Source organism: Coptis chinensis, chromosome 4 (genome assembly GCF_015680905.1).
Source record: "Coptis chinensis isolate HL-2020 chromosome 4, ASM1568090v1, whole genome shotgun sequence".
Classification (NCBI taxonomy): domain Eukaryota; kingdom Viridiplantae; phylum Streptophyta; class Magnoliopsida; order Ranunculales; family Ranunculaceae; genus Coptis; species Coptis chinensis.
In genome coordinates, this window is record NC_141459.1 from 13905656 (window position 1) to 13932723 (window position 27068).

General features: G+C 38.6%; 1 protein-coding gene across 3 annotated transcripts; it reads right to left on the reverse strand.

The window, feature by feature from the left end:
- Positions 1-1876: 1876 nt before the first annotated feature.
- Positions 1877-6169, reverse strand: LOC147502030 (purine permease 2-like). 3 transcript variants are annotated; one of them, XM_086606993.1, is made up of 4 exons: positions 5126-6166; positions 4233-4295; positions 2562-3080; positions 1877-2249 (listed from the first exon to the last, which is right to left on the reverse strand). In XM_086606993.1, exons 1-3 carry the CDS (start codon positions 5912-5914, stop codon positions 2571-2573), a joined length of 1362 nt encoding a protein of 453 aa, XP_086463119.1. In that variant the 5' UTR covers positions 5915-6166; the 3' UTR covers positions 1877-2249; positions 2562-2570. The 3 variants fall into 3 exon arrangements, with proteins under 3 accessions (XP_086463119.1, XP_086463120.1, XP_086463121.1); XM_086606994.1 differs by lacking the exon at positions 4233-4295 and having other exon boundaries at positions 5126-6169; XM_086606995.1 differs by lacking the exon at positions 2562-3080 and having other exon boundaries at positions 5126-6136.
- Positions 6170-27068: the final 20899 nt, after the last annotated feature.

The following is a 27068-nucleotide window of genomic DNA, read 5'->3' on the forward strand; positions in this document are numbered from 1 at the left end:
GTATTAAGTATATGAACACTCATTGTCCATATTTATGAGCTATGAACAATGAGTGTTCATAGTCCATATTATGCATCTTATGAACAATCATTGTTCATAGTCCAATTGTAGTATGCACAAAAGAATATTCATAGCTCATGACTATGAACATTGATTGTTTATAATAAATGCAAGTATGGACTATGAACACTTTCCGCTCATTCATAGTTCAATTGTGATATGAACAAAAATGTTCATAGCTCATGACCGTGGTATGAACAAAGAATGGTTAATTTGAGATACCCCTTGTTTTGCAGTGAGAGGAGTGATTTTTCCGATAATAATATCATCTTTATTTTTTGTTTTGGTAAGCGGTTGAGATTAGATCATCTAATTTATTTTAGATCGTGATCGAGATTAGATCTAACCATTTTGGTAGTCTTCCACACGCGTGCCGCGGCTTGTACATTGTCGTATATAAACTTTCTACGTTATATAGTGTTGTACACAGCTTTATATAGTGAGGTATGAACATTGATTGTTCATACCCCAAATATGTATGAACAATGAATGTTCATATGAACAATGAGTGTTCATAGCTCATATTGGGGTATGACAGTGATTGTTCATACCCCAAATAAGAGAGGGTACAATGGTTATTTGACTTTCTATTCACAAAAAAAAAAAATAGATCCACAAAAAATCCACGACCCCATTCTTCTTCCTCCTAACAAAAGCCATCTCTGCATAAAATTTCATAGTTGGGTATTGATTTGTGTATAATTCTTCAATTTGGAGATGGGTTTAATTTACCTTGGAGTTATCCTCATAAATATGAAGTGGGTGATCGGTTATCTGTTGAAGTGAATTCTTTGACTTCCATTGAATCATTGATAAAGAAATACCTTATATAGTTATGACACCTTTTTTTATGTAAACCATTGGAAGGAATTAAAGATATGGATGGTTGAGTTGAGAATCTTGGTGAGTTTTTGTATCTCTTTGATTCTATTGTTGAGCAGGAGGTAATCAATTTTCAAATGAGTTCTTCAAACTTGATTGAGTTGGGTTTCAAGGATTCAACTTTAATTATATTTTCCTTTTGATTCTTAAGATTTGATTGTGGGTTAACCGGTTCCATTGAGTTTCCAGGCAGAGTTTTCATGAAAAAACGTGGTAGTGGGTTTCTCTGAAAACTTGGTGGTGGGTGTCCCTGTAGTGAGGAGAGAGAAAGAGGATGAGGAAGAAGAAAGAGGCGTCAGTTTTTATCCAATTTTCTAAACTAATTTGTGAAAGAAAAATAAAATGACTATTGTACCCTCTCATATTTGCTTTGTGAAATTAGTGCAAGATCTGGACGTTGGATCGGGTATAATCGAATGGACGTGATGAGCTGTTAAGATGGGCTGTCATTTTAAGTTTGTCAAGTTAGCTTGACCCCATATATATATATATATATATATATATATATATATATATATATATATATATATATATATCGAAGTCGTAGCTCATCAAGACAGGGACTTGAGCTGATAGAGGAAAGGGGGAACAATGTCTGACTTGATTCAAGTTCATCACAAAATCTTGATATGTAGGCAGCTCGTCCCAAAGCGAGCTCAGTCAAAACTCAACCCATCACAATCTTCTCCATTATTCACACTTGTAAGAACTGATCAAATTCAACCTTTATAATGACCACATTTAAAGAAAATATAGATATTTGTCGATATTTGTGGATATTTGTCGATATATCCACGATATTTGCAGTCAGAAATACCCACACATAGTCTGTGGATATTTGTCGATATTTATTAATATATCTCGATATATCCACGATATTTACAGATGCCCAAATGTAATATATCCCCACATAGGGGGATATATCCACGATACATATCCATAAATCAGAGGTCGATATTTTGTCATATCCCAATATTTTGTACTATGCTACATGGACCCCAAACATCGGAATGAACTAATTGAAAAGGATCACTAGAACAATTATTTAAACTAGTTTTGTAAGTAGTACAACGATGTTTAGCTAACTCACAAACTTCACATTGCAATAACTGGACACTAGAAGGAATACTAGGAATTACACAACGTAGACTCTTCAGAGGTAGATAACCGAGCCGCCTATGCCATAAAGAAGGAGAGATAGAGACTATAAGGGCCTGTTTCTATTGATGCTGCCCAAAAGCACTTTGAAAGTAGTAGATGCCACCTCGCTCGTACCCCCCACTAACTAGTTCCTTTTTCTGCAGATCCTGAAAAACAACACAAATGGAGGAAAACATGAAAGAACAATTAAGTGATTGTGTGAGACTATGAACAGATAAGAGATTAAATGGAAAATTTTGAACAAGCAAGACAGAAACAAGAGACACGTGGCGAGTTAATTAGTTGAATGGTGCCTTGACCAAGGATATTAGCCTTAGCACCATTTGCTAATGTAACATATGAGACTTTACTGGAATAATCAAGAGTAGAAAACAACTGGGGGTTAACTGTCATATGATCAGAAGCTCCTGAGTCAATGACCCAAGAGTTGGTTCCACTAGTATGAAAACATATGTTACCTGATTCGGCTAGAGTTGTCGTGGGGCTATTGGATCTAACTTCAAGGAGGGCCGAATAGCTTGTATTCTTTTCATTAGGGCTGCAAGATCTTCTTGCACCTTTTGGACTGAGTCTGTATCCCTGTGATCATAAACTATGACATTGTTGGCTTTGGACAGTGATGGTCGTCCAAATGCTTCCCAACAAAAATTAGAACCATGGTTTGTGCGTCCACAATGATCACATGGTGGCCAACCGCCCATACTACGACCTCTTCCACGTCCACGACTAGTTCTGCCACCTCTACCTCCACTACCTCGACCAAAGGAGAAATTACTGTTGTTATTACTTGGGGGAACTATTAAGGCTGCACTGTCAATGGTTTTTGAAGGAGAAGTAATACGAGAAATACGAGAATAAGCTTCAGACAAAGTTGGGAGTTTTGATTCGACTTGTACTTGAGACTTCACATGAGCAAACTCAGGACGTAGACCAGATAGGAATTTAGAGACCCGGAATTCTGCTCTTTGTTTCTGCAACTGAGTAATATCTGTAGTCAACGGATGATAAATATTTAATTCTTCCCACTTACTGTGAAGAGAATTATAATACTCAGAAATAGACATATCTCCTTGATTCAGATAAAAAATATCTTCATACAACTGAAAGATATACGAGATGTATTTTGAGATTGAGAATACGATTCTTATAGATACTCCCAGATTTCCTTAGAAGTCTTAAAAAAACGAACAGTATTGCATACATATTTTTCCATAGTATTCCATAGGAAGTTCTTAACCAAGGTATCATCTTTTGTCCAAGTCGCCTTCGATTTCTCATCTATGGCGACAGGTGGATCTGTAAGATGTGTTTCCTTACCTTTACCAGTGAGGTATACAGTAACTGCTTCTACCCATGGAAGGTAATTGGCAACACCCTCCAATTTCACAGAAGTCATACCAAAAGAGAAAATCGGCGTGTTTCCAAACTCATCGGTCTTTGGAACAAAATACTTCAGACATTGTATATCAAACTTGAATACGAAGAGATAGATAATTGTGCGAAAGCGAGACAATGAGTTTAACAAAAAACAAGACTAAAGCTTTAAGCTTTTAAACTTGATGTACCTCTTAACCATGCTCCGATACCATGTTGTTAGTAGATGGGTTGGAGAAGGTGTTAGTAGATTGGATGAAGATGAAGAAGGATGGAAGATGGAAAACTAGGGTTAGAGTTCATTACTTACTCTACTCAAAATTCATATATATGTAGCAAAGCCTGATACAATAGAAACACAAAAATAGGAAACACATTCTGCATCTGTCGTACTGACAAGAGGGTGCGCACACCCTCAATAAGCCCATACACAAAGGGCGCACGCAACTTATGCTTTAACAGCTTTCAAGATTAGTACTTCTCTTATCTCTAACTCCATCTTCGGTAAGTTCAACTATACCAATAGTTTTACCAGCCTTTTTATACTCTCCAATAAAATAGGAAGTGAAACCCCAAAGACATATGGCCAAAGACAAGCCTTTCTCACCAGTGAACTTCTCTTTTAATGTTACAACCGCGGCAATCTCAGTGAACGGAAGTATAACTGAAGTGAGAATACCCGCAAAAAGAGAGGATGTACAGTTTATAACACCAATTATACCTAGGAACTGAAATTGCCAAACTATGGCACTTACTACTATGATCAAATAATATTTTATCTCGCCTATCGCAAATAAACTTGCCTCCCTTGAAATTATCTGCACCACAAAGAGGAAAAGAAAGTATAAATGCTTAAAGATAAATTAAATCCACTTATTTGTGGTTTTTACCATAATTAAATTTTATAGTCCAGAAGTGTTAATCATATCGCCAAGCCAACTGCACCAAATTAATGTATATATATCACATAGCTTTAATATGCTTTTTCTAGGATTTCGTATCTTCAAAATAAATATGGGCAATTTCATTTTAGGTGTAGTGTGAGTGAGTGTGTGACCTCATGGTGAAACATTTTCGTTATGATGAAATAGAGTATATCATTTTTTGAACTCACAACCAACTCCTCCATGTATATCACGATTATCACTTGTGGTAACCATGGGAAAACCCAATAAAATCAAATGGGGGTAGTGCAGCACTGCAGCAACCCAACTCGGCTACAATTTTAATTTGAATTTGAAACGGATTGAATGAATGCAAGTTCACTTGTAGATGAATTTATTCAATCAATTAATCATTCAAATTCTTTCAAATTCAAATTCAAATTCAAACTCGCATGTAGATACATTCAATTAATCATTCCTGAGAGGCTGACACTAGCCAGATAACCTGATTATAGGCATTTAGGAGGGAATAAAAAATCCAACCTTCTTGCACACGGTTGGTTGTCTCATTAAACTCCATCAAGGATTTATTGACGATTTGCCCCGCCAATCTTAGGCGAAGCATGTACTTCATTGAAAGTATCCCTTGGTGGTGTAGGTGATCTGCTCTCTCTGAGCCAAGTCATACTCAACACTTTTTAAAACAATAAATGATAGATTCGGGATCTAAAGAGTCAATTTTAAAGAGAGAGAAATAGGAATACCTTGAAATCCTTGTTAATAAGCATCCCAATAGTGCAGACACAGGTAGCAAAAAAGTTCATCACAAATTGGAATTGCAACACCATCAAGTAATCAATGGGTCTACTGCTCTTGCTATAAGCCTTCTCAACCAAAGGCATAGATAATCCCAACAAAGCTGCTCCACCCAATGTGAAAAAGAATCCAAGCAAGTACTTCTCTTTACTAACACCAGGTGGTCTATCACCACTTGTATGAAGAGCCAAAACAACGGCACCAAGAGTCATAACAATAACAGAGTTCAATGAATAAAAGGTGAATTTCTGTTTCACTATAAAGAAAGCAAACAAAGCTGTGAAAGCAAGTTGGGTTGAGAAGAGCAAGGCAGAGGTTGAAACAGGAATGTAAGACAAACCAGCTGAATACATGTAGTTATCAAGACCAATCAAGATTCCAATAACAGCACTTGATAGCAAGAGTTTAGGTTCCATGAAGAAGTACACCTTTGAAGTTATGTTTCTTTTGCTAGAAAGCTCTTTTAAATAGAGAAATGAGATGGGTATAACTAAGAGAATAAACCCAACACATTGAAGCCAACTTGAGAGCCATTTTCGACTTCCCCCATGCATGTAGTATAGCCGTTGTAACAAAGGACCTCCTATCGCTCCTACTACTGCAAAGGTGCTGTATAGCAACAAAAGCAACCAATTTATGCTTCTTTTAGCTGGCATGGTTATTGATCTGCTATCTTCCATACCATAGTTAACCACATCTCCATCTACAACACTTTGATCAACTAATGCCATAGACATATATGTTCTTGTGTGATGCTTGGAGAGATGGAGAATAATTTGTTCTCGTTTTAATCACAGGTTGAGATAAATAGAAGAAAGTGGGGTTTGCAGGGACCCAGCAGAAAATAGGGTTTATATGGCTGAATGAGCAGATTTTGGAAGTCATTTTGAGCAGATTTTGGAAAAAGAAAGTGGGTATGACTTGATTTATTCGCATAAAGTATCTTTTAGATGAAGTCTTTATATTAGTTTCGCACTTTCGCCTTCGCAGTCCGAAGTCGATTTCTCATGAGAAAAAAAATTTTGTATTGCAAATTAAATTTACAATCTGACATGTGACATGTATACGGACACAAAGTGTTCTTTTGATCAAGTCATCGTTACATTATTTCCTCCTTTTGCACTAGCTTTTGCAGCAATCATGAGATGACATGTGTACGTAAAAATTTAGAAGCTAGAGCTTTTCTAAAAGTCCTAAAAGTATTTGTTTTTGATAGTTTTTCAATGAAATGAAAGAACTTCAAGATTCGAAATTGCATGGAAGTGAGCTTTTATCAAAATCTAGAGGATCTATCAATTGATACAAAGATGCATGTCACATAACTTAGTGCTGAAAACATAAGATTTACATCTAAATCACAAGACCTGCTTGTTACCACGGCAACTCCAAATTCAATATTCAATGATCGATCAAACATATTTTCGATTGAGATAAGATTTTTTATTGAGTTGTTTGCATTTCCGATTCTTCTATGGCTCATTGATGATCATCATAATGTAAATAATATTGTGTACATACGTTCTTTAATTTTCTTCAAATATCATATTATGAACCGGAAAATGTTGTATGTGTGTGCAAATAAAATATTTTAAACATTGTTGAGTATCCGTCTAATTCCAAGCTAGCTCACGTACATGTAGGGAAAAACAAATCATTTCATAGTTTTTGTTATTGAATATTGATTATTCCTAATTTTCTATCACTATTCAGACATATATACGTAGATTATAGTCCTAATTAAAAATTATTAATTAGAAATGAGCCGCCTATCAACTGCTTTGTAATTATTAGTCAATAATTTAACAAAGCTTATGCCATCTAAATCAATTTTGAGCACTAACTTTATAATATATATGTAACTCCTGCATCACTAGTATGTTTTTTTTCGATAATCCTGCATCACTAATATTAGTTGCATACTTGCATGCATGTTTTCCTTTCTCGTCATCTCCTTGTTGACAACTTGATATCATCAACAGAAATACGGTGTTGAGAACCCTATCTCGGCATGGAAGAATTAATAATTAAATAGATTCTTATTTATTATCTTTGACACTTTACCAATTACCTGAACGTGTAATCCAAACTAATTCAAACTTCAAAGTTTGTTTGTTTTCGCTAACCTAAAATTCAAAACAGAGTCGACCTCACGTGCTGATGTATTTGTTAACTGAACTTAAGTTAAAAGTTTGTTTTTTTTATAATCAGAGTCAACTGCTCAAGGTCTCACAGACAATGTAATGTCTGACACTAATTTGACCTCACTGGAAAATAATGACGAGAATAACTGCCAAAAGGTGTTAAAGAATCTCAATCATGCATGTAGTCATATATTTTCTCTGTGCATGCCAATCTGTTTCTACAATTTTATATTTTGTTGGATTGTATTGTGTCCGCAAGTTGGATTTCCCCGAAAGTACTTAACCCCGTATGGAGGAGTTTTACTAAGCTCGCCTCAACTCGTTTATTTAAACGAGCTTTAATATAGGCTCAAGCTTGGCTCATATATTATATGAACGAGTCTGAGCTGAGTTTAAATGAGCCGAGCCTGAGCCAAGCCCGAATAACTCGGCTATTTTACACGGTATTTGAGCTTATTGAGCCGAGCTTCACCCTGCTCGTTTATTAAGCGAGCTATAATATAGGCTCAAGCTTGGCTCATTTAGTTAAATGAACGAGCTTGAGCCAAGCTTAAACGAGCCAAGCCCAAACTACTCGGCTCAAATTCCACCCCTACCTGTATGAGTAAATCTAGTTGGATCCAAATGTTAAAAGCCCATGTTAGAAAGATAGATACTGATGTATACAGATAAAAGAAAACAATAGAAGACAAGGACAGAATAACAGGTAATAACCAAGGCGCGGATTAGGCTGTCCTTAAGGAAAGATTTCGCCCCTTCCAATGGTGCGAGAAAGGCAACAGAATGGCGTCTTCCTCACGAGGATTCAATGGTTAACAATGATCGACTTTGCACTAGAATAGACTACCCTCTGTAACAAAGAATATAACTCTCTCGGCGGCGGCGACAGGGAAGAAGAGAAGAAGAATATGGGTGTGTTACTGTTTTTGTGAAGTGGGATGATGGGTTTATAATAATCACGATTTCTGTTTCTGTCTTTCTCTTTCTGAAAAGGGTTGAATCTTATTTGGTTTATGGAGGCAGCGGCGGGGGCGATTTCGGCTCTCTACTTTCGAAGTTATATATCTCTCTGCCAGTATATGATCCCCATAGAACAGCCGTTGTTTATATAGAGGTGTGATCCGGTTACCAGATGGGAGAAGGAAACCTCTCAAAGTCGGTTTCACAAAACCAACTTGAAGTAGAACTCTAGATAATCCACTACCCACTAGATAACCCAGCCCAAGCCCACGACACGGTTCGACTTGGTCGCGCGTGGTGGGCTGTAGGCGATGTGGCTTTGGGTGAGTCCTCCCTCCTAACACAAAAGCCTTTGTACCCTAAGGGCACGCCCTTATGTTAGAGGTTCACCTCAAATACCTCACTTCCTAGTGGTGGTTCATCAATGTGGGACTAAACAACACACAAGTATTTGAAATACACATGAAGATTCCAACAATCCCCCACTATTTCAAAATACTCATAATCCCCCACTATTTTGGAATAGGATATTACAAAAGAAATGGGTTAACAAAATGCCAGAGAGAATCGAAAAAACAATGCATAAGATACTGGTGCTTTTTGGGCTTGAACCAGTCATAGGGTAACATGTCTTATAATACGTGAAAGTGGTGGATTAAAAAATCTTTGAACCAACATTCCCTTGTAGTAAAATAGAGGACATGCACCCACATTGCTCCTTCATTATATGTCTGTTCTGCGGTGTTGCGCTTTTTGGCCCGCTTCCTGTGTTATGTGAATGCTCTAGAGTATTTGCCTGAATACTCATAAGAACCGACCCAGTTCTACATTCACGTAGGTGGATATCCATCAAGTGTACATAGCAGATAAAATACACTATCTCATAAAAATAATGGACTATGGATTCCATTAAGAGTAAAATAACTCATCCTTTTTCTCATTGCTATTCAAGTTATACAAAGTATACAATAATGATATCTAGTCATAGGGTGGGACGTCTCAAATAAAGACAATAGCATACCAGAGCGACGAGGTGACTTGTTTTTCCCTTTGAACCTACTTCATGGGATCTCCAATCACATAGGTGGGGTTGCCGTCAGTGTCGCCCTCTATCTAAGGCAAAAGTCCCATCCCCCTCGACGTATCAACCACTTGTCTCCTGTTAAGTGGCTTTGTCAGAGGATCGGCCAAATTTAACTCTGACCTCACATAATCTAGAGCCACAACTCCAGATTCCAGCAGCTGCTTTATAGACTGTAGTCTCAGACGAATATGCCTGCTTTTCCCATTATACAATTTGCTCTTTGCCTTTTTGCTATTCATACCGACAAATACAATGCATAGGTGCGGTGGAAGGCGGTTTTGTACCAATAGGAAGATCGCCAAGAGGTTTCTAAGCCACTTTCAAACCTCAAAGACTTGCTTTATCTAAAGCAATAAGCTCGGACTCCATGGTTGAGCGAGCTATCAAGGTCCGCTAGAAGATTTCCAAGCGATCGCACCTCCACCTAGGGTGAAAATATAACCACTAGTGGACTTGATATCATGAGAATCGGATATCCAATTTGCATCACAATAACCTCTATCACGGGTGGAGTTTGTCTAAACCTTATGCCGTAATTCATTGTTCCTCTCAAGTACTTGGCTAATCTCTCTAACGCGACTCCAATGTTTCGACTAGGACAATGAGTGTATCTCGCTTAGCCGCGCTAACTGCATAAGCAATGTCAGGTCTAGTGCAATTCATCAAGTACATGAGACTACCAATAATTTGGGCATATCTAGACGGAAGTACACCATGTTGAGCATTTTCCTGAAGTTCACTATTTGCCTCATAAAGGTGTCGATTACGGGCTTACTATCATAAAAGTTAAACTTCTTCAAAACTTCTCAACATAATGCTCTTGTGAAAGCGTATAGCCATCACTGTTTCTGATGATTTTGATTCCAAGAATCACATCAGCTTCTCCCAAATCCTTCATTTCAAATTGGGAGGATAAAACCATCTTGGTGTTTCTCACAACATCAAGGCTAGGACTCATGATTAACATGTCATCCACATATAGACAAATAATCACATATGAATTCACATCAAAAGATTTGAAGTAAATACATTTATCAGCATCATTTATGTGATATCCATTAGACATCATGACACTGTCAAACTTTTCATGACATTGTTTTGGCGCTTGTTTCAACCCATATAAAGACTTAACTAACTTGCATACTTTATGCTCATTCCCCGGTACTATCGTACCCTCAGGCTGCATCATATATATTTCTTCATCAAGATCACCATTCAAAAATGCAGTTTTTACATCCATTTGATGAATAAATAAATTATGAATAGCAGCTAGAGCCATTAGAACTCTTATAGAAGAAATCCTAGTTACAGGAGCATAAGTATCAAAATAGTCAATGCCTTTCTTCTGGGAGAACCCCTTGACTACAAGTCTAGCCTTGTATTTCTCAATGGAACCATCTAGTTTCAATTTCTTTTGAAGATCCACTTTGTAATTATAGGTTTAGCCCGTGAGGTAGATCAACTATCTCCCATGTGTGATTAGCTATAATCGAATCTAGTTACGAGTGTATAGCATCCTTCCGGAAAGGAGCATCTCGAGAACTGATTGCCTCATTATCGTCCGCGGGATCATCATCAAGAAGAAATGTGTAAAAGTCATCACCAAAATTGGTGGATTTCTGTCTCTTTTACTCTTCGAATTTCTTGTTCGAGAAATTCGGGGATCTGTTGATTGTTGTTCACTAGGAGCTACCAACCTCTCAATGCCAATTTTCAAAGGAAACAAATTCTCAAAGAAATCAGCATTTTTACTCTCTATAATAGTGTTAGCATCGACAAGGTTATTATCAGATTTTACTACTAAAAATCTATATGCAGCACTATTATGAGCATAACCAATGAACATACAATCAACAGTTCTAGGTCCCAATTTTCTCTTTTTAGGTTCATTCACAAGAACCTTAGCAAGACACCCCCACATTTTTAAATATGTCAGGTTAGGTACATGACCTTTCCATAACTCATATGGTGTCTTATTCCCTGTTTTCTTGTTGGGTATCCTATTCTGTATATGGCAAGCAGATAGGATTGCTTCCCCCCACAAGTTCAGGGAAGCTCTAGAACTTACAAGCATAGCATTCATCATCTCTTTAAGTGTTCTGTTTTTCCGTTCGGCTACTCCATTTGACTCAGGAGAGTATGGTGGAGTAGTCTCATGAATAATGCCACTCTTGTCACAAAAGTCCTAGAAGGGGTTAGATTCATATTCTCCACCCCTATCAGACCGAAGTCTCTTAATCTTCTGAGTTAAGTTTGGTTTTCAACTTCGACTTTGTACTTGAGAAACATCTCACTGCCTCATGCTTGTGTCTAAGTAAATATACCATGGTGTACCTAGAGAAGTCATCTATGAATGTAATATAATAAAACTTCCCCTAGACATGGTACTTCCGAATTCACCCAAACCATTATGAATAAGAGTTAGTAATTCAGTTTTATCTCTAGACACAGTTCTATTGTGGTTTCTTCGTGGCTTTAGTCTCAAAGACATATCTCACATTTATCATTAGAAAAATCAGAAATATTAGACAATAAACCACATGCTTTCATCCTTTTCATATCTTGAACATTCACATGTCCTAGTCTACCATGCCATATATTAAAAGAGTCAAGCAAATAAGGTATGAGATTCATTCTTATTAATAATAATGTTGTCAAGTACATTCAACATGAAAAGACCATCGTTATTACAATAACCTTTACCAACAAAAACCCTCATTCTTTGTCGAACAAACTTGTCACTCTCAAAAGTCACCTTGGCCTGACTTTTCCCAAGTAGGGACCGAAATCGATTCGATGAATCTCGGGAACATGAAGAACATTACTAAGTGAAAGGGTTTTCCCTGAAGTTAACTTCAGAAGAACCTTGCCTGTTCCCTCAACAGGAACAGACCTAGAGTCACCCATATAGACCTTTTCATCTTTCACTAGTATGTAGTCTGAGAAGGCTTCAACATCACCACAGACGTGGCGGGTGGCACCAGAATCTAGTACCCAGTTCCTCTTCCCAGTGGCTATGAACACTTGTGACCACGGCGGCGACAACAATATCATCTCCCTCAACTAGATTAGCATTGGGAGGATCATCGGTGTCTTTCTTGCATGACCGAAAAGCCCTATGTCGGGTTTACCACAAACATAACAATTTCCATTGCCAGTACCACTCCTTTTAAAAGAAGTGCCTTTGACCTTGAAATTCTTATTTTTGTTGGACTTCTGCTTCTTAGAGGTTTTGTTAGATTTGCTGGGATTACCTTCAATGATATTGGCTTTAGAATGAAATTCCTTAGACAACACCTCATCCCGAAGTCTTGTTCTTTTCCTCTATGTGAATGTGAATGATCACATCCTCAAGAGTCATAAATGCTTACGCTTTATGTTTCATACTATTTTTATAGTGTTTCCAAGACTCGGGGAGTTTCTCAATCAAACATCCAAAGAACAAAGGATTCGGGTAAATTAATACCCTCGGTTTTCAAATCATTAATCGGCCACATGAAAATCATGGATTTAAGGCGTTACATCTCTATCCTCTCTCATATGGAACTTTAGAAAATTCCCAATAGCATATTTCTGAGTACCAGCATCCTCTATTATGTATTTCTTGTTCAAACTCTCCCATATATCATGTGCATTCTTATTTGAACAATAAATATCAAAAATCTCATTGGACAAGGTACTCAAAATAGCATGACGACATACCTTATTCCCATTGAGCCAAGCAGCTTGATTTCTTTCGAAATCATTAGAACCCTCCATAGGTGCTGTATCAGTGAGATACTTTGCATAGTTGAGTACATCTAGGGCTGTGAACACCCTTTCTCTCCATCTCTTGAAGTGTGAACCGTTGAAGGATTCAATCTTTGACACATTAGGTAAATTGCGAGCATTCAGTAGAGGTGCAGCATCTCTCATAGACGAAGTTACTTCCATGACTCCAGAATTAGTTTCTTTGATCGGCGTGGTGTCAACAGGTGTAGACATCTTGATCTTTCCTTAAGATTGATGTATACAGATAAAAGAAAACAATAGAAGACAAGGACGAGAATAACAGTAATAACCAAGGCGGATTTAGTCGTGTCTTAAGGAAAGATTTAAGCCCCTTCCAATGGTGAAAAGGCAGCAATTGAATGGCGTCTTCCTCCACAGGATTCAATGGTTAACAGCGATCGACTTTGCACTAGAAACGGACTACCCTCTAGAACAGCAATATAACTCTCTCTGGCGGCTGACAGGAAGAAGAGAAGAAGAATATGGGTGTGTTACTGTTTTTGTGAAGTGGGATGATGGGTTTATAATAATCACGATTTCTGTTTCTGTCTTTCTCTTTCTGAAAAGGGTTGAATACGCTGGTTTATGGAGACAGCAGCAGCAGGACGATTTCTGGCTCTCTCTACGATGGGAGAAGGAAACCTCTCAAAGTCGGTTTCACAAAACCAACTTGAAGTAGAACTCTAGCAAACCGAAACTTGCTGCAACACCAAAAAACCAGTTTAGGGAATTGATAATCCACTACCCACTAGATAACCCAGCCCAAGCCCGACCCACCGACTTCGGTTCGGTCGGTTCGTTTATGGGGGGCGGGCGATGTGGCTTTGGGTGAGTCCTCCCTCCTAACACAAAAGCCTTTGTACCCAAAGGGCACGCCCTTATGTTAGAGGTTCACCTCAAATACCTCACTTCCTAGTGGTGGTTCATCAATGTGGGACTAAACAATACACAAGTATTTGAAATACACATGAAGATTCCAACAGATACATGGTACTGGACCACCACAGTAATTCCCTTCATCCTCTCTCCTGTATTGTACATGTCGTCCTCTCTCTAGACTTCGTAAGATCTGTAAATCCATAACTGTTTTAGAGTTTGAGCTTTCTAACCAAAGCACAAAAAGAAAACAAATAAAAGAATCCCTTCGTTACACAAATTATTAAGTCTTAACACCTTCACACTCTATAAAACAAACCACAATAATAAACAAATAACAACATAAACCCAAAACATAATATCCATATTGTATACTGTGTACATATTTTAATAAATAAATATGTAAGATGTGGCAACATCTTCTTAATTCTCAGGTATGGTATTAGTGTGGGTAAGAAGTACTAGAACACACTTTAAAGTCAAAGTCCTAACTAACTCACTTCCCAGGTTCGGAAGTGAAATAAAAAGAGGATCGGAGATTCGAAATTGTTTGAACAATAGGCTCAGAGAACTGGAGGTTCGAAACTGGTTGGAGTCGTAAGTTTGGAGAACTATTTCTTAACTAGGAACTCCCAATCCGGAACTACTTAGTTCGGAACTCCAACTCCCAATCTGAACTATTGAGTTAGGAAACATGAGCTTCTAGAAAAGTCTGGATAAAACTTAACAAGAGATTATTTCATAGTTAAACAATAATTACTTATCTCACAAGTAGTTATGGGAAACTTAATCATATCTATTCTTATAAATATGATAGTTGAACTACGCTTTGAGTTTGATTCCTCTTCAGAGAATACGTAGGCAACCATTAAAGATTGTGGTTCAACTCATCATTTTCTAGATCTCTTCTTCTTCTTAATCCAATACTTCTCATTGTTCTTTGGTCATCAACAAAATATTTGTCTTTCTAGATTAGGAAAAATCATCACACACTATGTATAAGCTAGAATAAAATATAAATCATAGTGATGTGATATGATCCTTCGTATATGGTAATAAAGTTTTTGAAGTTTTTAATCAACTTCAACTAATCAAACACCAATTATTCTACAACCTACAAAACACCATATCATATTTTTTAGTCTCATATACAGTACTTCTTATTGATTCATAAAATACATCATATCGGCACATAGAACCTAAGAATGAAATTTCTGAATTTTATTGTCTTACAAATTTTAGCCAAATTATTAATTAAATACATTAACCAAAGTTGAGATTGAGAAAACCTATTATTTAAATAACGTGATAATTAATTTATCACGTATTAATTTAGGAAGATTATACTGTAACAAAGAATTTAAAAGAGTAATCAAACTGACCCTTTAGCCCGGCCCTCAATTCTCTAACGAGAGAGCTGAGGTGAGGGTTAAGGCTTCATAATTTTAGCATTGGCCCTCATAAGCCCGCCCCTCACTACATAAGAGAGTTGGGCTGGCCTGACCCGTTTTACATCCCTAACGCAAATGTTGGTATTTAGCATATTGACAATTTTACCCTTATAGAGTTTTGTATAAACCCCTCAAATTTGAGGATCGAATTCTATTTAAACCAAATTTGTACAATATCGTCAAATTGAGAAGAAAATTACTAATGAGGAAGAATATGTTTCTCCCATACTTTGGTCTTATTGAATTAGCATAAGTTTTGTTGTTAGATCTCCATTTTATGGTGGTTAAGGAACTTTATAAAAATTCAAAGGTCCTCCTTCCACTAATTGACTTGCAAAGATGCATTGACAACACATAGTCAAACCCACCAGAGTGGGTGGTCGTTCAGTCGATTTTTTCACATTGTTCTTCCTCCTTCGTCTTCATCTTCTTTGTTTAGACTAAACTTGATAAATTTGGTAATTTCAAATTCAATGTCTAAATTTGGGGGCTTTATACATTTTATAAGGGCAATATTTACATTATATAAATTGCTAAATTGAAAGAGTTTGGTGTGTGTGTGTGTGTATTATTGGGGAGGGATCAAATCTTAGCTATATGATAAGAGCCCAAAACTGTAGTTTTAACCTCTTTAACAATATTGCTTTAGACCAATTATGTGATTAATAAGTAAGAGTTAGTATTGTTATCGTGTTTTTGTGTATTTCAGGCTTCGAAGTTGAATAAATGTCAATTCGTTACTAAGTAGGCGTTAAAAGGAGCTAAAGTGATTGCTATGAAAGTTCTATGAAGAAATCCCAAGCTTCAAGGAGAAAAAGCCCTTAAAAAGCCAAACTCAAAGCTGTTAAGTGAAAGTCAAACCGAATTAGAAAGCTGAAGAAAAGTCAATAGAACTTCAAAATGTCATATCTTTGGACTCAGGCCTCAAAATTAGGCCCATTTTATATCAAAATGACCGGCTCAGAAAGCTCTTTCCAATGGTCTAAGTCTTGACTCGATCAGAGCAGTATAAGTTGGTGAAATCGCGTACTACAGTAACACTACCAGAATTAGAAGTCTTGGATTTACCCAATTGGGTTATGGACTTGATTTATGAGTCCATAACCTAGTCTAAAAGCCCATGCATGAAATTGTAACCTAACCCTCTCATATATAAAGAGGGTTAAGGCTAAAACAAAGAAAATGGCTACTCCCTCTTTAGTTTAGAATAATTTAGGGTTTTCTCTCTCTCTCTCTCCTTTTGTAGTTTAGTTTAGGTTAGAATAATTTAGTTTGTAGCATCCATTAAATCCTTCAATAAAAACCCTTAGTTTAATATTCAATTATTGTCTCTTTAATTTAATGTCTTCATCTTATTGTTTTGATATTATTCATCCAATGAAACTAGGCTAAAAACTCCATTAGAGGAGGTTAAAGAAGTTATGTGAGGATGATTGCTTGTTAGAATAGTTGTTATTTAGAATAGAATTTCAAGTTCATTATTATGAGTGTTTAGAGATAAACCTCATAATGATGAACTAGAGTTTAGAGCCACCATCAAAGAGATTTGTGGTGGAGCTAAACTTTCATGCTAGTGGAACCTTGATACGAGAGGACTTGGTATTCACTAGGGATCAATATTCGATTCGATGACTAACTAATAGCCAATCGAATTGCGAGGTGGAATTTCCCCTCTCTAATTATTCTTCTCATCATTATAAACACTGTTTTAGCTTCTTAAAATTATTGTTTTCATATTATTATAATTACTCTCATTATTGTTCCTTTTATTTGATTAGTTGAATTTTATTTATGTCTTGATAGTTTATGAGTGGAACGAATCCGTACTCTTTATATTACTTCATTATTTGAGAGTAGGAATATTAATTAAACACTTATTTAGTTAATTGATTATTTGTGTTTATGCATAGATAGTTAATTTACACGTAAATTTATCTTTATCACTATATACTTAAAAAATTCCGGCTCCCACCTACAGTACTACAATAGTATTTTAATTTTTTTACGTATGACTCTGAGTCATTTTTTCTGGACCATTTTACCCTTACTATTTGCGTTTAGGGGATCAAATCTTAGCTATATACTTAAAAAATTCCGTCTCCCACCTACAGTACTACAATAGTATTTTAATTTTTTTACGTATGACTCTAAGTCATTTTTTCTGGACCATTTTACCCCCCATTATTTGCGTTTGTTAGATGACTTTGCCCTTGATTTATGCCTGCAAAAGATGTCTATACCCTTTCCCCCATCTTATTTTCTCATTTCACATTTTCACTTTAGAAATTCCACTATTCTTCCAATTCTGATTATCGGCTCCTCACCAAAATCTTCTTCAATCGCTTTAAATATCTCTTAACTTTGAATTTTTTTTGCTCTCCATTAGAAGTTCTTATTTTTCTGTGTCGAGCTTCTATTGTTTTTTGTTTAATGGACAAATTTCACCCAATCTTTTCTTCCAACAAGTTTAGCTTGCCCGGAAATTTCGATTATCGAATCCGTCATTTCAATCTTCCTCCTTTAATTTTTATTCTGCTTGAAAATAATGGACAATTTTCATTTTGGTATGTGTGTGATGATTTTTCCTAATCTAAAAACACAAATATTTTGTTGATGATCAAAGAACAATGAGAAGTATTGGATCAAGAAGAAGAAGAGATCTAGAAGATGATGAGTTGAACCACGTTCTTTAATGGCGGCCTACGTATCTTGTGAAGAGGAATCAAACTCAAAGCGTAGTTCAACTATTATATTTATAATAATAGATTAAGTTTCCCATAATTACTTGTTAATTCAGTAATTAGTGTTTAACTAGGAAACAATCTCTTGTTAAGTCTTATCAAGACTTTTCGATCTAGAAGCTCATGTTTCCCAAGTCAATAAGTCTCCTTTATTGACTTGAACAACAAGGAAACATGTTCAGGTTCGGATTGGGAGTTGGAGTTCCGAACTTAGTAGTTCCAGATTTGGTGTTCATATATAGTAAGGAGTTGGTTCTCCGAGCCTACTACTCTAACCAGTTTCGAACCTCCAGTTCTCCGAGCCTACTACTCCAACCAATTTCGAGCCTTCTTTTCTTATTTTACTTTTGAACCTAGGAAGTAAGTTAGTCAGGATTTTGACCTAAAATGTGTCCTGGTACTTCCTACCCACACCAAGACCAGATCCGAGTCTTAAGAAGATGTTGTCACATGTCACGTATCTATTTGTTAAAAATATGTACACACAAATGCCCCTCTTTTTTCTTCATGGGTTGTAACTCAAACCCTTGAGTAAAAAGGGTAAAAGTGTAGGTACACGTTGCCATACGAAGCTGTGTAAACAATAGTGCAATGTGCCTCTCTTTTCTTTTTGAAATTTATCGGCAAAATTTCACATTACTTCAGCGCAAGGAATTGTAAATCCGGACCTGCCATAACCATGCCCTGAACCTTGCATATTAGGCCGAACTTTGCATATTATGTACTTGGTGAAATCCAGACCTGCCATGCCTTGTGATGATCCGGACTTGGACAATTAAGTTACGAACGTGGAATTCATGGCTAGCTAGGAAGTGGAGTTCCGAACTACTTGGACAAGTTCCGAACATGGGGTTCCTGCTGACTAGGTTTCAAACGTTGAGTTCCTGACTAGCTAGGAAGTGAAGTTCCGAACTTGGACTTTCCATAGAGGAAGTTGAGTTCTTTACTAGCTAGAAAGTGGAGCTCCGAACTTGAACTTCTTATAGAGGAAGTTAAGTTCTGAGCTTGGAGTTCCTGACTAGCTAGGAAGTGGAATTTGAACTTGGAAAAGTTCCGAACTAGAGTTCCAAGTTTGGACAAGTTCCAAACTAGCGAGGAAACTTAGACAAGTTTCGAACGTGGAGTTCATGACTAGCTAGGAAGTGGAGTTCTGAACTTGGACAAGTTCCGAACATGGAGTTCCGAGTTTGGACAAGTTCCAAACTAGTGAGGAAACTTAGACAAGTTTCGAACGTGGAGTTCATGACTAGCTAGGAAGTGCAGTTCCAAACTTGGACAAGTTCCGAAAATGGAGTTCCTCACTAGCTAAGAAGTAGTGGAGTTTCAAACTTGGACAAGTTCCGAACGTGTATTTCCGAACTTGGAGTTCCTGACTAAGAAGTGGAGTTTCTGTCCTGCAATACTAGCTAGTCAATTTCGAAGATCTAGCAACTCCTCTTGTAGTTCCACTTCCATTCCATAGGAAGTGTGTTGATCTGGAAGTGAGCTCAAAGTATGTTCTGGTACTTCTTACCCATACTTACACGTTATCCAATTACTACAGAAGTGTTGTCACGTGTTATCCAATTTCTCGTCACTAACTAAATGACACGTGGGAGGAAAATGACCCAAAACTATAGATGTCCAGAATGAGACGAGAGCCATCAGATCAGTTCCATGAATAAATGATCTCATGTTTATCACGAGCATTTAGTAAGCATGTGTCAGGCACGTGACTAATTGCCTCTACCCACAACAGTTCTCCAAGTCGTTAGGAACTGATATGGACAGTTCCTAAACAGAAGGAAACTGAAGAAGGCGATCTTTGATGATAAGGAAGGAATCGTAATAACATATCTTAAGAGTTACCTTTTATAGATATAATCTTCCCATATACGATGGGATATTATGATTAACAAGGAAACCTACCTCTAATAAGATATGGTCTAGATTCAGACTTCCATAAGAAGAGGATTCCCAATAGGAAGGTAGAGTCTAAAGATAGAAGGGAACTTGCCAGCGGTGAGGTTAACCCTAACCCTAGAACTCTCAAAGCTCTTCCTATATAAACCATAGGAATTCGCTCTTAGGAACTACGCAAAATAGGGTATGATTCTTCTAAATAAACAAAGAGATACGTAGGCAGCCGCCAGGTGGTTCAACCCTGAACTCAAAATCATCTCATCCCTTCTCTATTAAGAAAGAGGTTCCTAATCACAAGGCACAGAGGAAGATCAGGGGATACTCAAAAAATCCCCTACATCTTTTAGTGCCGTCTATGGGGGTGATAGTAGGTAGATATTCGTTTCGAACGACTGATTTAGTTTAAAAACCCTTACTGTTGTGATGGCAGGAGCAAAGAAAGCAAAGGGTGGCGCTACCACCCGCAACATCGCCGTCAGAGAAGAAGAGCATGAGATGCCTTAAAGTGGGGAGAATGTCGATCACCATGATATGAGTAATCCCCTTCAAGGACTGGTAACCAACACCGACGGACCAGTTGCTCCCGATGTAGGCCCTAGAAATGATGCTCAAGGAGAGCGCCAAAATTATGAGAATGCTTTTCTTACCAACCCAGAGTCTGTTCAGGCAAGCCAGGCGGTACAGGCTCTGGAACACCAAAGAAGCAACCTTGAGCGAGAGGTATAGCTACTGAGGCATTTGTATCAATCTGATACAGGGAAAGAGCCGCTCATCGATCTCGATGGAGACGGTCTTCCAGAGGGCGGTCGAGCTAGGAACCTAGGGTGTAGGGATCTAGTTCGGCATGAACCATCAGAATCAGAGTATAGTAATTCGGATGAGAACTCGGATACAACATCAAAATCAAAGTCAACTGACCAGGAACGTGATGTCAACCTCCGACACCGAAAAAGAATCCAGAATAAGAGACTTACTATCAAAGAAAGCGCATGGGAGACTGAGAAAAACAACCTGATTCGTCAGATGCATAGGATGACCGGTAAAGGAAGAAAAATGCAAGACTCCCTTGTTCAATCCACTATAATGCGGGCAGGCAAATCTCCTTTCGCATCATAAGTAATGAGAATGCCCTATCCCCGCAGTTACAGACAACCGAAGTTCAGTATCTTCAGTGGCAAGTCAAATCCGGTGGATCACGTATTCAGATATCATGCCACCATGGGACAATATGAAAGGTATGACCACGTCATGTGTCAAGAGTTCAAAGCTTCCATGTCTGGATCTACACGTACTCCAGTGGTATCACAGGTTACCTGAGCGGCAGAACAGGTCCTCAGAAGAACTGTTTAGGACCTTCATAGACAGGTACTCATGCAACAAGCACCAACCAAAATGGATCTATGCATTGTTCAACATCAAGAAAAAAGACGGAGAGGCATTGAGGTCATACATGCAACGGTTTATGGAAATTTCAATCCATATAAAGTCCTGTGATGAACAGACTGCTATAATAGCTTTCAAACAAGGGTTGGATCGGATGAAAACAACGCCTTATTCGGGCCCCTCTCCAGGAAACCACCCCGTGATTTGGAGGAACTCCTAAACAGGGTTGAAACTCATGCAGGGTGGGAAGAAGATATCCTGAAAAGATGTCAGGAAGCAAAGAAGACTAATTGGACAACCACTGTGGTCCCCCGAGAGGGGAACGAGAACTTTTCACCTCAAAAGCCAAAAAGGGACCGTCATCGTGGTCGCCAAAGGGCTGAATCCCCATCTAAGGGACGAATGCCCAGATGGCAGTACCAAAATGTAGCCAGGAATGGAGATGGAAAATCACAAAAGAAACCACGAATGGAATGAGTTGAAGAAGCTCTTCCCTCGATGGACAGAAACTTCGCCTCTCTGAACAAAATGCCAGACGAGGTCCTAGACTCGATCAAGAACCAGAGCTACCTCAAATGGCCAGCTCCACTCAAGCCAGGCTCCCTGGGTACTAGATACCAGAGGACCTACTGCAAGTTCCACAAGAGTAAGGGTAATAATACTAGAGCCTGTAGGACCCTAAAGAATGAATTACAGGACCTGATTGAAAGGGTATTTGAAGTAGTTTGTAGCACACGAGCAGGTGAATGCAATACAACCTGAGGAGATCAGCACATCAGTTCAGGATCCCCCAGGTACTAGACCACTCAATGGCTAGCTCCAGATAAACGTGATTTCAGGAAAGGCAAGCAAACGAAGTGGGCAGGCCACAAAAAAAGGTGCGCAATACAAAATGCACGTGGCCAACCAAATGAGGATCATGAACAACGAATTAACTATAGATTGTGCTCAACTCAACACGTTACCCCACAAAGATCTACTAATCCTTTTCACTGAGGCCGATTGTCTTAGTATCCAAAGTCCACATAAGAATCCACTGGTTCTTACACTTCCTTTCAGAGATTACGATTTGCATCGCATATTGGTTGATCTAGGAAGTTCAACATATGTGTTATACTATGACGCATTCAAAAAACTGTAGATTCTTGACTCTGAGATGGTCGCCACCAACTCCAACCTATATGGATTCAGTGGAGACAAAGCTCTAACAAATGGGGAGGTCTAGCTACCCGTAGCTACTGGTCCGATAACCCTCATCATAAATTTTATTGTGGTAAAATCTAATACACCCTATCATATGATCTTGGGTAGGATCTGGCTGAACAGACTCCACGCTGTTCCCAACCTATCACCAGCGTCTAAAATTCCCACATAATGGGAAAATTGAAACAATCAGAGGAGATCAGGTAGCTGCCAACAAATGCTATGCTCTGGCGACAAAGTAGTCCCCACTCCCTTTTGAACCAATGGAGGTGGGGCAACCCGCCAAATAGCAATTACAGTTGGATACCCCTCTCCCAGACCTGGTCCCAAGAGAGAGGGAGGATCCCCCCTCACTGGAGCCATTAGAGGAAGTGGAAATTGTGAGAGGAAGCTTGCCCAAAACCACTTTTATCGGCACCTTATTGAGTTTTGAAGAGCGTCAGGCTCTAATACACTTCCTTCGAGAAAACAAAGACGTGTTTGCTTGGCCATTCGAAGAAATGCCAGGAATTGACCCCCATATGGCATGCCACCGGCTCAATGTCCGCAATGATGCAGTAGTAGTCAAATAGAAACTGAGAAAAATAAGTGCTGACAGATCCAAAGCAGTAAAAGCCGAAGTTGAAAAGCTAAAGGCAACTAATTTTATTAGGGAAATCAATTTCCCCACCTGAATTTCTAATATTATCCCAGTACGTAAAAAGAATGGGTCATGGAGAATCTGTATCGACTTCACAGATCTGAATCACGTGTGTCCAAAAGACAGTTACCCTCTACCACGGATTGAAAAATTGGTGGATTCGACAGCTGGACATGAATTGTTATCCTTCACAGATGGGTCCTCTGGCTACGACCAGATCCCATTACATGAGGAAGACCACAAGCATGCTAGTTTCACAACCGAGGATGGCCTGTACTGTTATCAGGTCATGCCGTTCGAACTGAAAAATACGGGAGCCACATACCAACGTTTAGTAAACAAAATGTTTGAGGGATTGATAGGCGACATTATGGAGGTGTATTTATATGATCTCTTGATCAAAAGCCTAAGACGAAGAGATCATCTCTCCCACTTGGAACGTGCATTTGACATTTTCTGAGACTATCGCATGAAACTCAACCCGGCAAAATGTGCTTTTGCTGTCTCATCAGGAAAGTTTTTAGGGTATATAGTTACTAAGCGAAGAATTGAGGCAAACCCATATCGGATCAGGAAATCATAGAAATGCCTTCACCTAAAAACATGAAAGAGGTTCAAAAGGTTACAAGCAAGTTAGCGACTCTCGAGCGAGGTTCATCTCCAAGAGTTCGGATAAGTGCAAACCTTTGTTTTAATTACTATGAAAAATACCTCATTTGCATGGACAAAAGAATGCCAAAAAGCATTCGATCAACTCAAAACGAACCTAATTTCCCTCCCACGTGTCATTTAGTTAGTGACGGAAATCTCCCTACTGAGATGCCCCCTCTCGTGTCATCTAGCACACGGGCGCAGGCGACACTACTTTTGGTGCGAGAATCTTTTTCTTAAAGCGGTTGTCGAGGCGCTTATGGGCTCAATTAATTAAGGCTTCTGAAAAGACGGCTCGAACAGATACGCCGTTTCCCGAAAAAGAGAATGATGGCAGTTCTATCCCGAAAAGACGCAATACTTGGGCTAATCGTAATCGTCCATCTTATCTGTATATAAAGGATCTAGTAAGAGAGCCCTCATTATCTCTCCCGCTATCTTTTCCCTGTATACTGATGACCCCTTGATCTCCCATTAGGGTTTAACCAAAACTCCAAATTTTCTTTCTTTTCTGATCATGAATCTTAACTGGTCACTTATAAACTTTAGGGATCTTTCCTACCTAGAACTGATCCAAGAGAAATTTCATATCCCTGCTAATATTGGTCTTAAGTGGGGGAGATTGTCTGATGAGTTGGCCTACAAAGAAGTAGTGCTCATCATAATCGATCAACTTAGGGCCGGACTCACTCTTTCCCTCCACCCACTGTTAAGAGAATGTCTGATCCACTTCAATCTTGCTCTTGGTCAAGCGGCACCCCGCTCCTATTCTGGAGCTGTTATGTACTCTGCCATACTGACAAAGAAACATGGATTCGTTCTAAATCGTTGGGTGTTTGGATATTTTTATGAGGTCCACCGCGATTCGGGACCAATCTTACTACTACCTCATGACCCGAGAGACAAGAATTCTCCTATCATAATTTTCGAGGGAAAGCAGAGTGGCGAGGGTTGGTGATCACCACCGCCGAAAGTGTTGGGTCTTTGCATGGGATGTTTGTCCTCTAGATGCCGATGGTGAGCCAGTGGGGATTCCTGTTCCCAGAAAATACACTCATGTTCCAACCAATAAGTCTATTTTCTCATGAATTTTACAACCATCATAAGAGTTTTTCGACTAAGTTCCAACTCCCAATCAGGAGGATTATAATTATCCACAACCAATAACGGCCTATGCCCCCAATCCTCCTTACCCACCCCCACAATATAATCACAGTAGATTTCCCCTTCACCACCTGCAAACTAAAGTTCATTGCAGACGACCTCTTCACAAAGAAATGCTCTAGCACATCTGATAAACAGATGTTATTGCCCCTCTCATTCAACAAATCCAACACATGGAAAACCCTCCAACTATTCCCTACAAACCGACAAGGGCTTTTCCACAAAAAGTTCAAAACTTCCGGCCACAGTAAAGGCGTGAGAACGGCAACCTTATCCCAACCTTCGGTTGACCATAATAAACCACAACACCCCCATCCCAGGAACGTAATCCAAGCCAAACACATTCCTCTCTCTCCACCTGTGTCATTATCGGTCGTCGGAGTCCACCCGACCAAACTCCGCCCTCAAAGCAGTAAGTACAATCTACAAACCTAGGTACAGCCTCCTCAACTATCGTCTCGATGGGGAAGACAATGGCCTCACCTATACCACGAGCCCTATCACCATCATCTCCATCACTCACAGATCTCTCTCTCCACTGATCCAAGTCAACTTCCCCACTCAAGCTATCACTAGTAATCGACATGTCAATAGCAAATACGAAAACAAAAAGATCAAATTTTTTTAGTTCAAAGAAGATGCACTTGAAGACAAAAGGTTCAAAAGGGTTTTGTTTTTCTTTCTTTCTGCTTTGTCTCTACTTTGTGTTGGTAGAATAAACAATGAAAAGTCTTCACATGCAAAAACCCTTCAGCTGCACAAATCTCGAAAACTGACAAAACGTTTTGCCTTCCCCTAAAAAACAATCATAACCTCGCCCACAAACCGCCGCGATTTGTGCCTATGGACCAAATCCAACAGTTCCTCGTACATTTTCCAAACCCATTCAAACGAACCAGCTATATGAACTGTGTTTGAAAGCTTTGTTTTATATTTTATTTTCACACCACAGCTGTCCAAAGAATAAATAAAATAAATAAAGAGGTTGTGTAAGTACCCTCCATTCTACATTCATATCACTACAGCACACGTGTCCACACACCAGGTCATATCTTCACAGCTCGTACCAAGCCATCAGGACGTAACGACCCAGACTTAGGTCGTCCCGAACATCATATACAGTCATATATGGAAGCAAATGATCTACTGCGATCCTAGAGCTCAATTAACACACCAATCAAAGAAACATTTACTTTGTAACATTGGACTTAGCCCTGAGCCTCACCAAAGCCTAGATTTAGGCATCGTTATTAAATATTTGATGTCACATTGCTCCCAAGGTTGGGTACCTAGTGGAGTTGTGACTGTCCCTGACACCAGTAGAGATGCTGTAACTTTGTAATATTTTGTACCCAATGTCCTAGTCAATTGGCTTATATCAAGTCAAGCGAATTCTTTTCCAACAAAAAAAAAAAGTCAAGCGAATTCTGTTTAAACTTTAAAGGACATGACAAAGTAATGTATGATGCATCAGTGAATCAGTGATCACTCCGTCCAGACTGCAGAGTCGCACAAAAGTAGTGGATGTGTGAGTCTTTTCTGAAAAAGAGATAGGCAAACAATGTCCTTCAAGCTGAAAGTGCACGAGAACCAGCAGCCCCTGGCACTTCCATCACGTGGGCACTGGACGCTCCACAACCATAGCCATCCATCAATTGTGGGCCCCAATATATGCACTTTCAAGAAAAATGACCAACTGTTTCATAAAACTACTGAGGAAAGAGTATGCCGCGTGGTCCTGAAGAGGCCGGGAGTATGCAAATTATCAGTGTGCTTATAATTACGAAGTTTTCATCTACCTATATTTACAGAAAGTTTCAAAACAAATTCCACATTTTGAAGAAAAGTTGTAGTTACTGTCAAACCTAGTCATGGATGAAGAAGCCATTGACATAACCGGCAAAAACAGCAACAGCAGCCCCCA

Coding starts and splice junctions, on each gene's coding strand:
- LOC147502030 (XM_086606993.1), bottom strand. CDS start 5,914: ATGTCTATGGCATTAGTTGATCAAAGTGTTGTAGATGGAGATGTGGTT. Junction 4,296..5,125: donor TTATTAACAAGGATTTCAAG/GTATTCCTATTT, acceptor TTTGTGGTGCAG/ATAATTTCAAGGGAGGCAAG. Junction 3,081..4,232: donor AATATTATTTGATCATAGTA/GTAAGTGCCATA, acceptor GATATTACTCAG/TTGCAGAAACAAAGAGCAGA.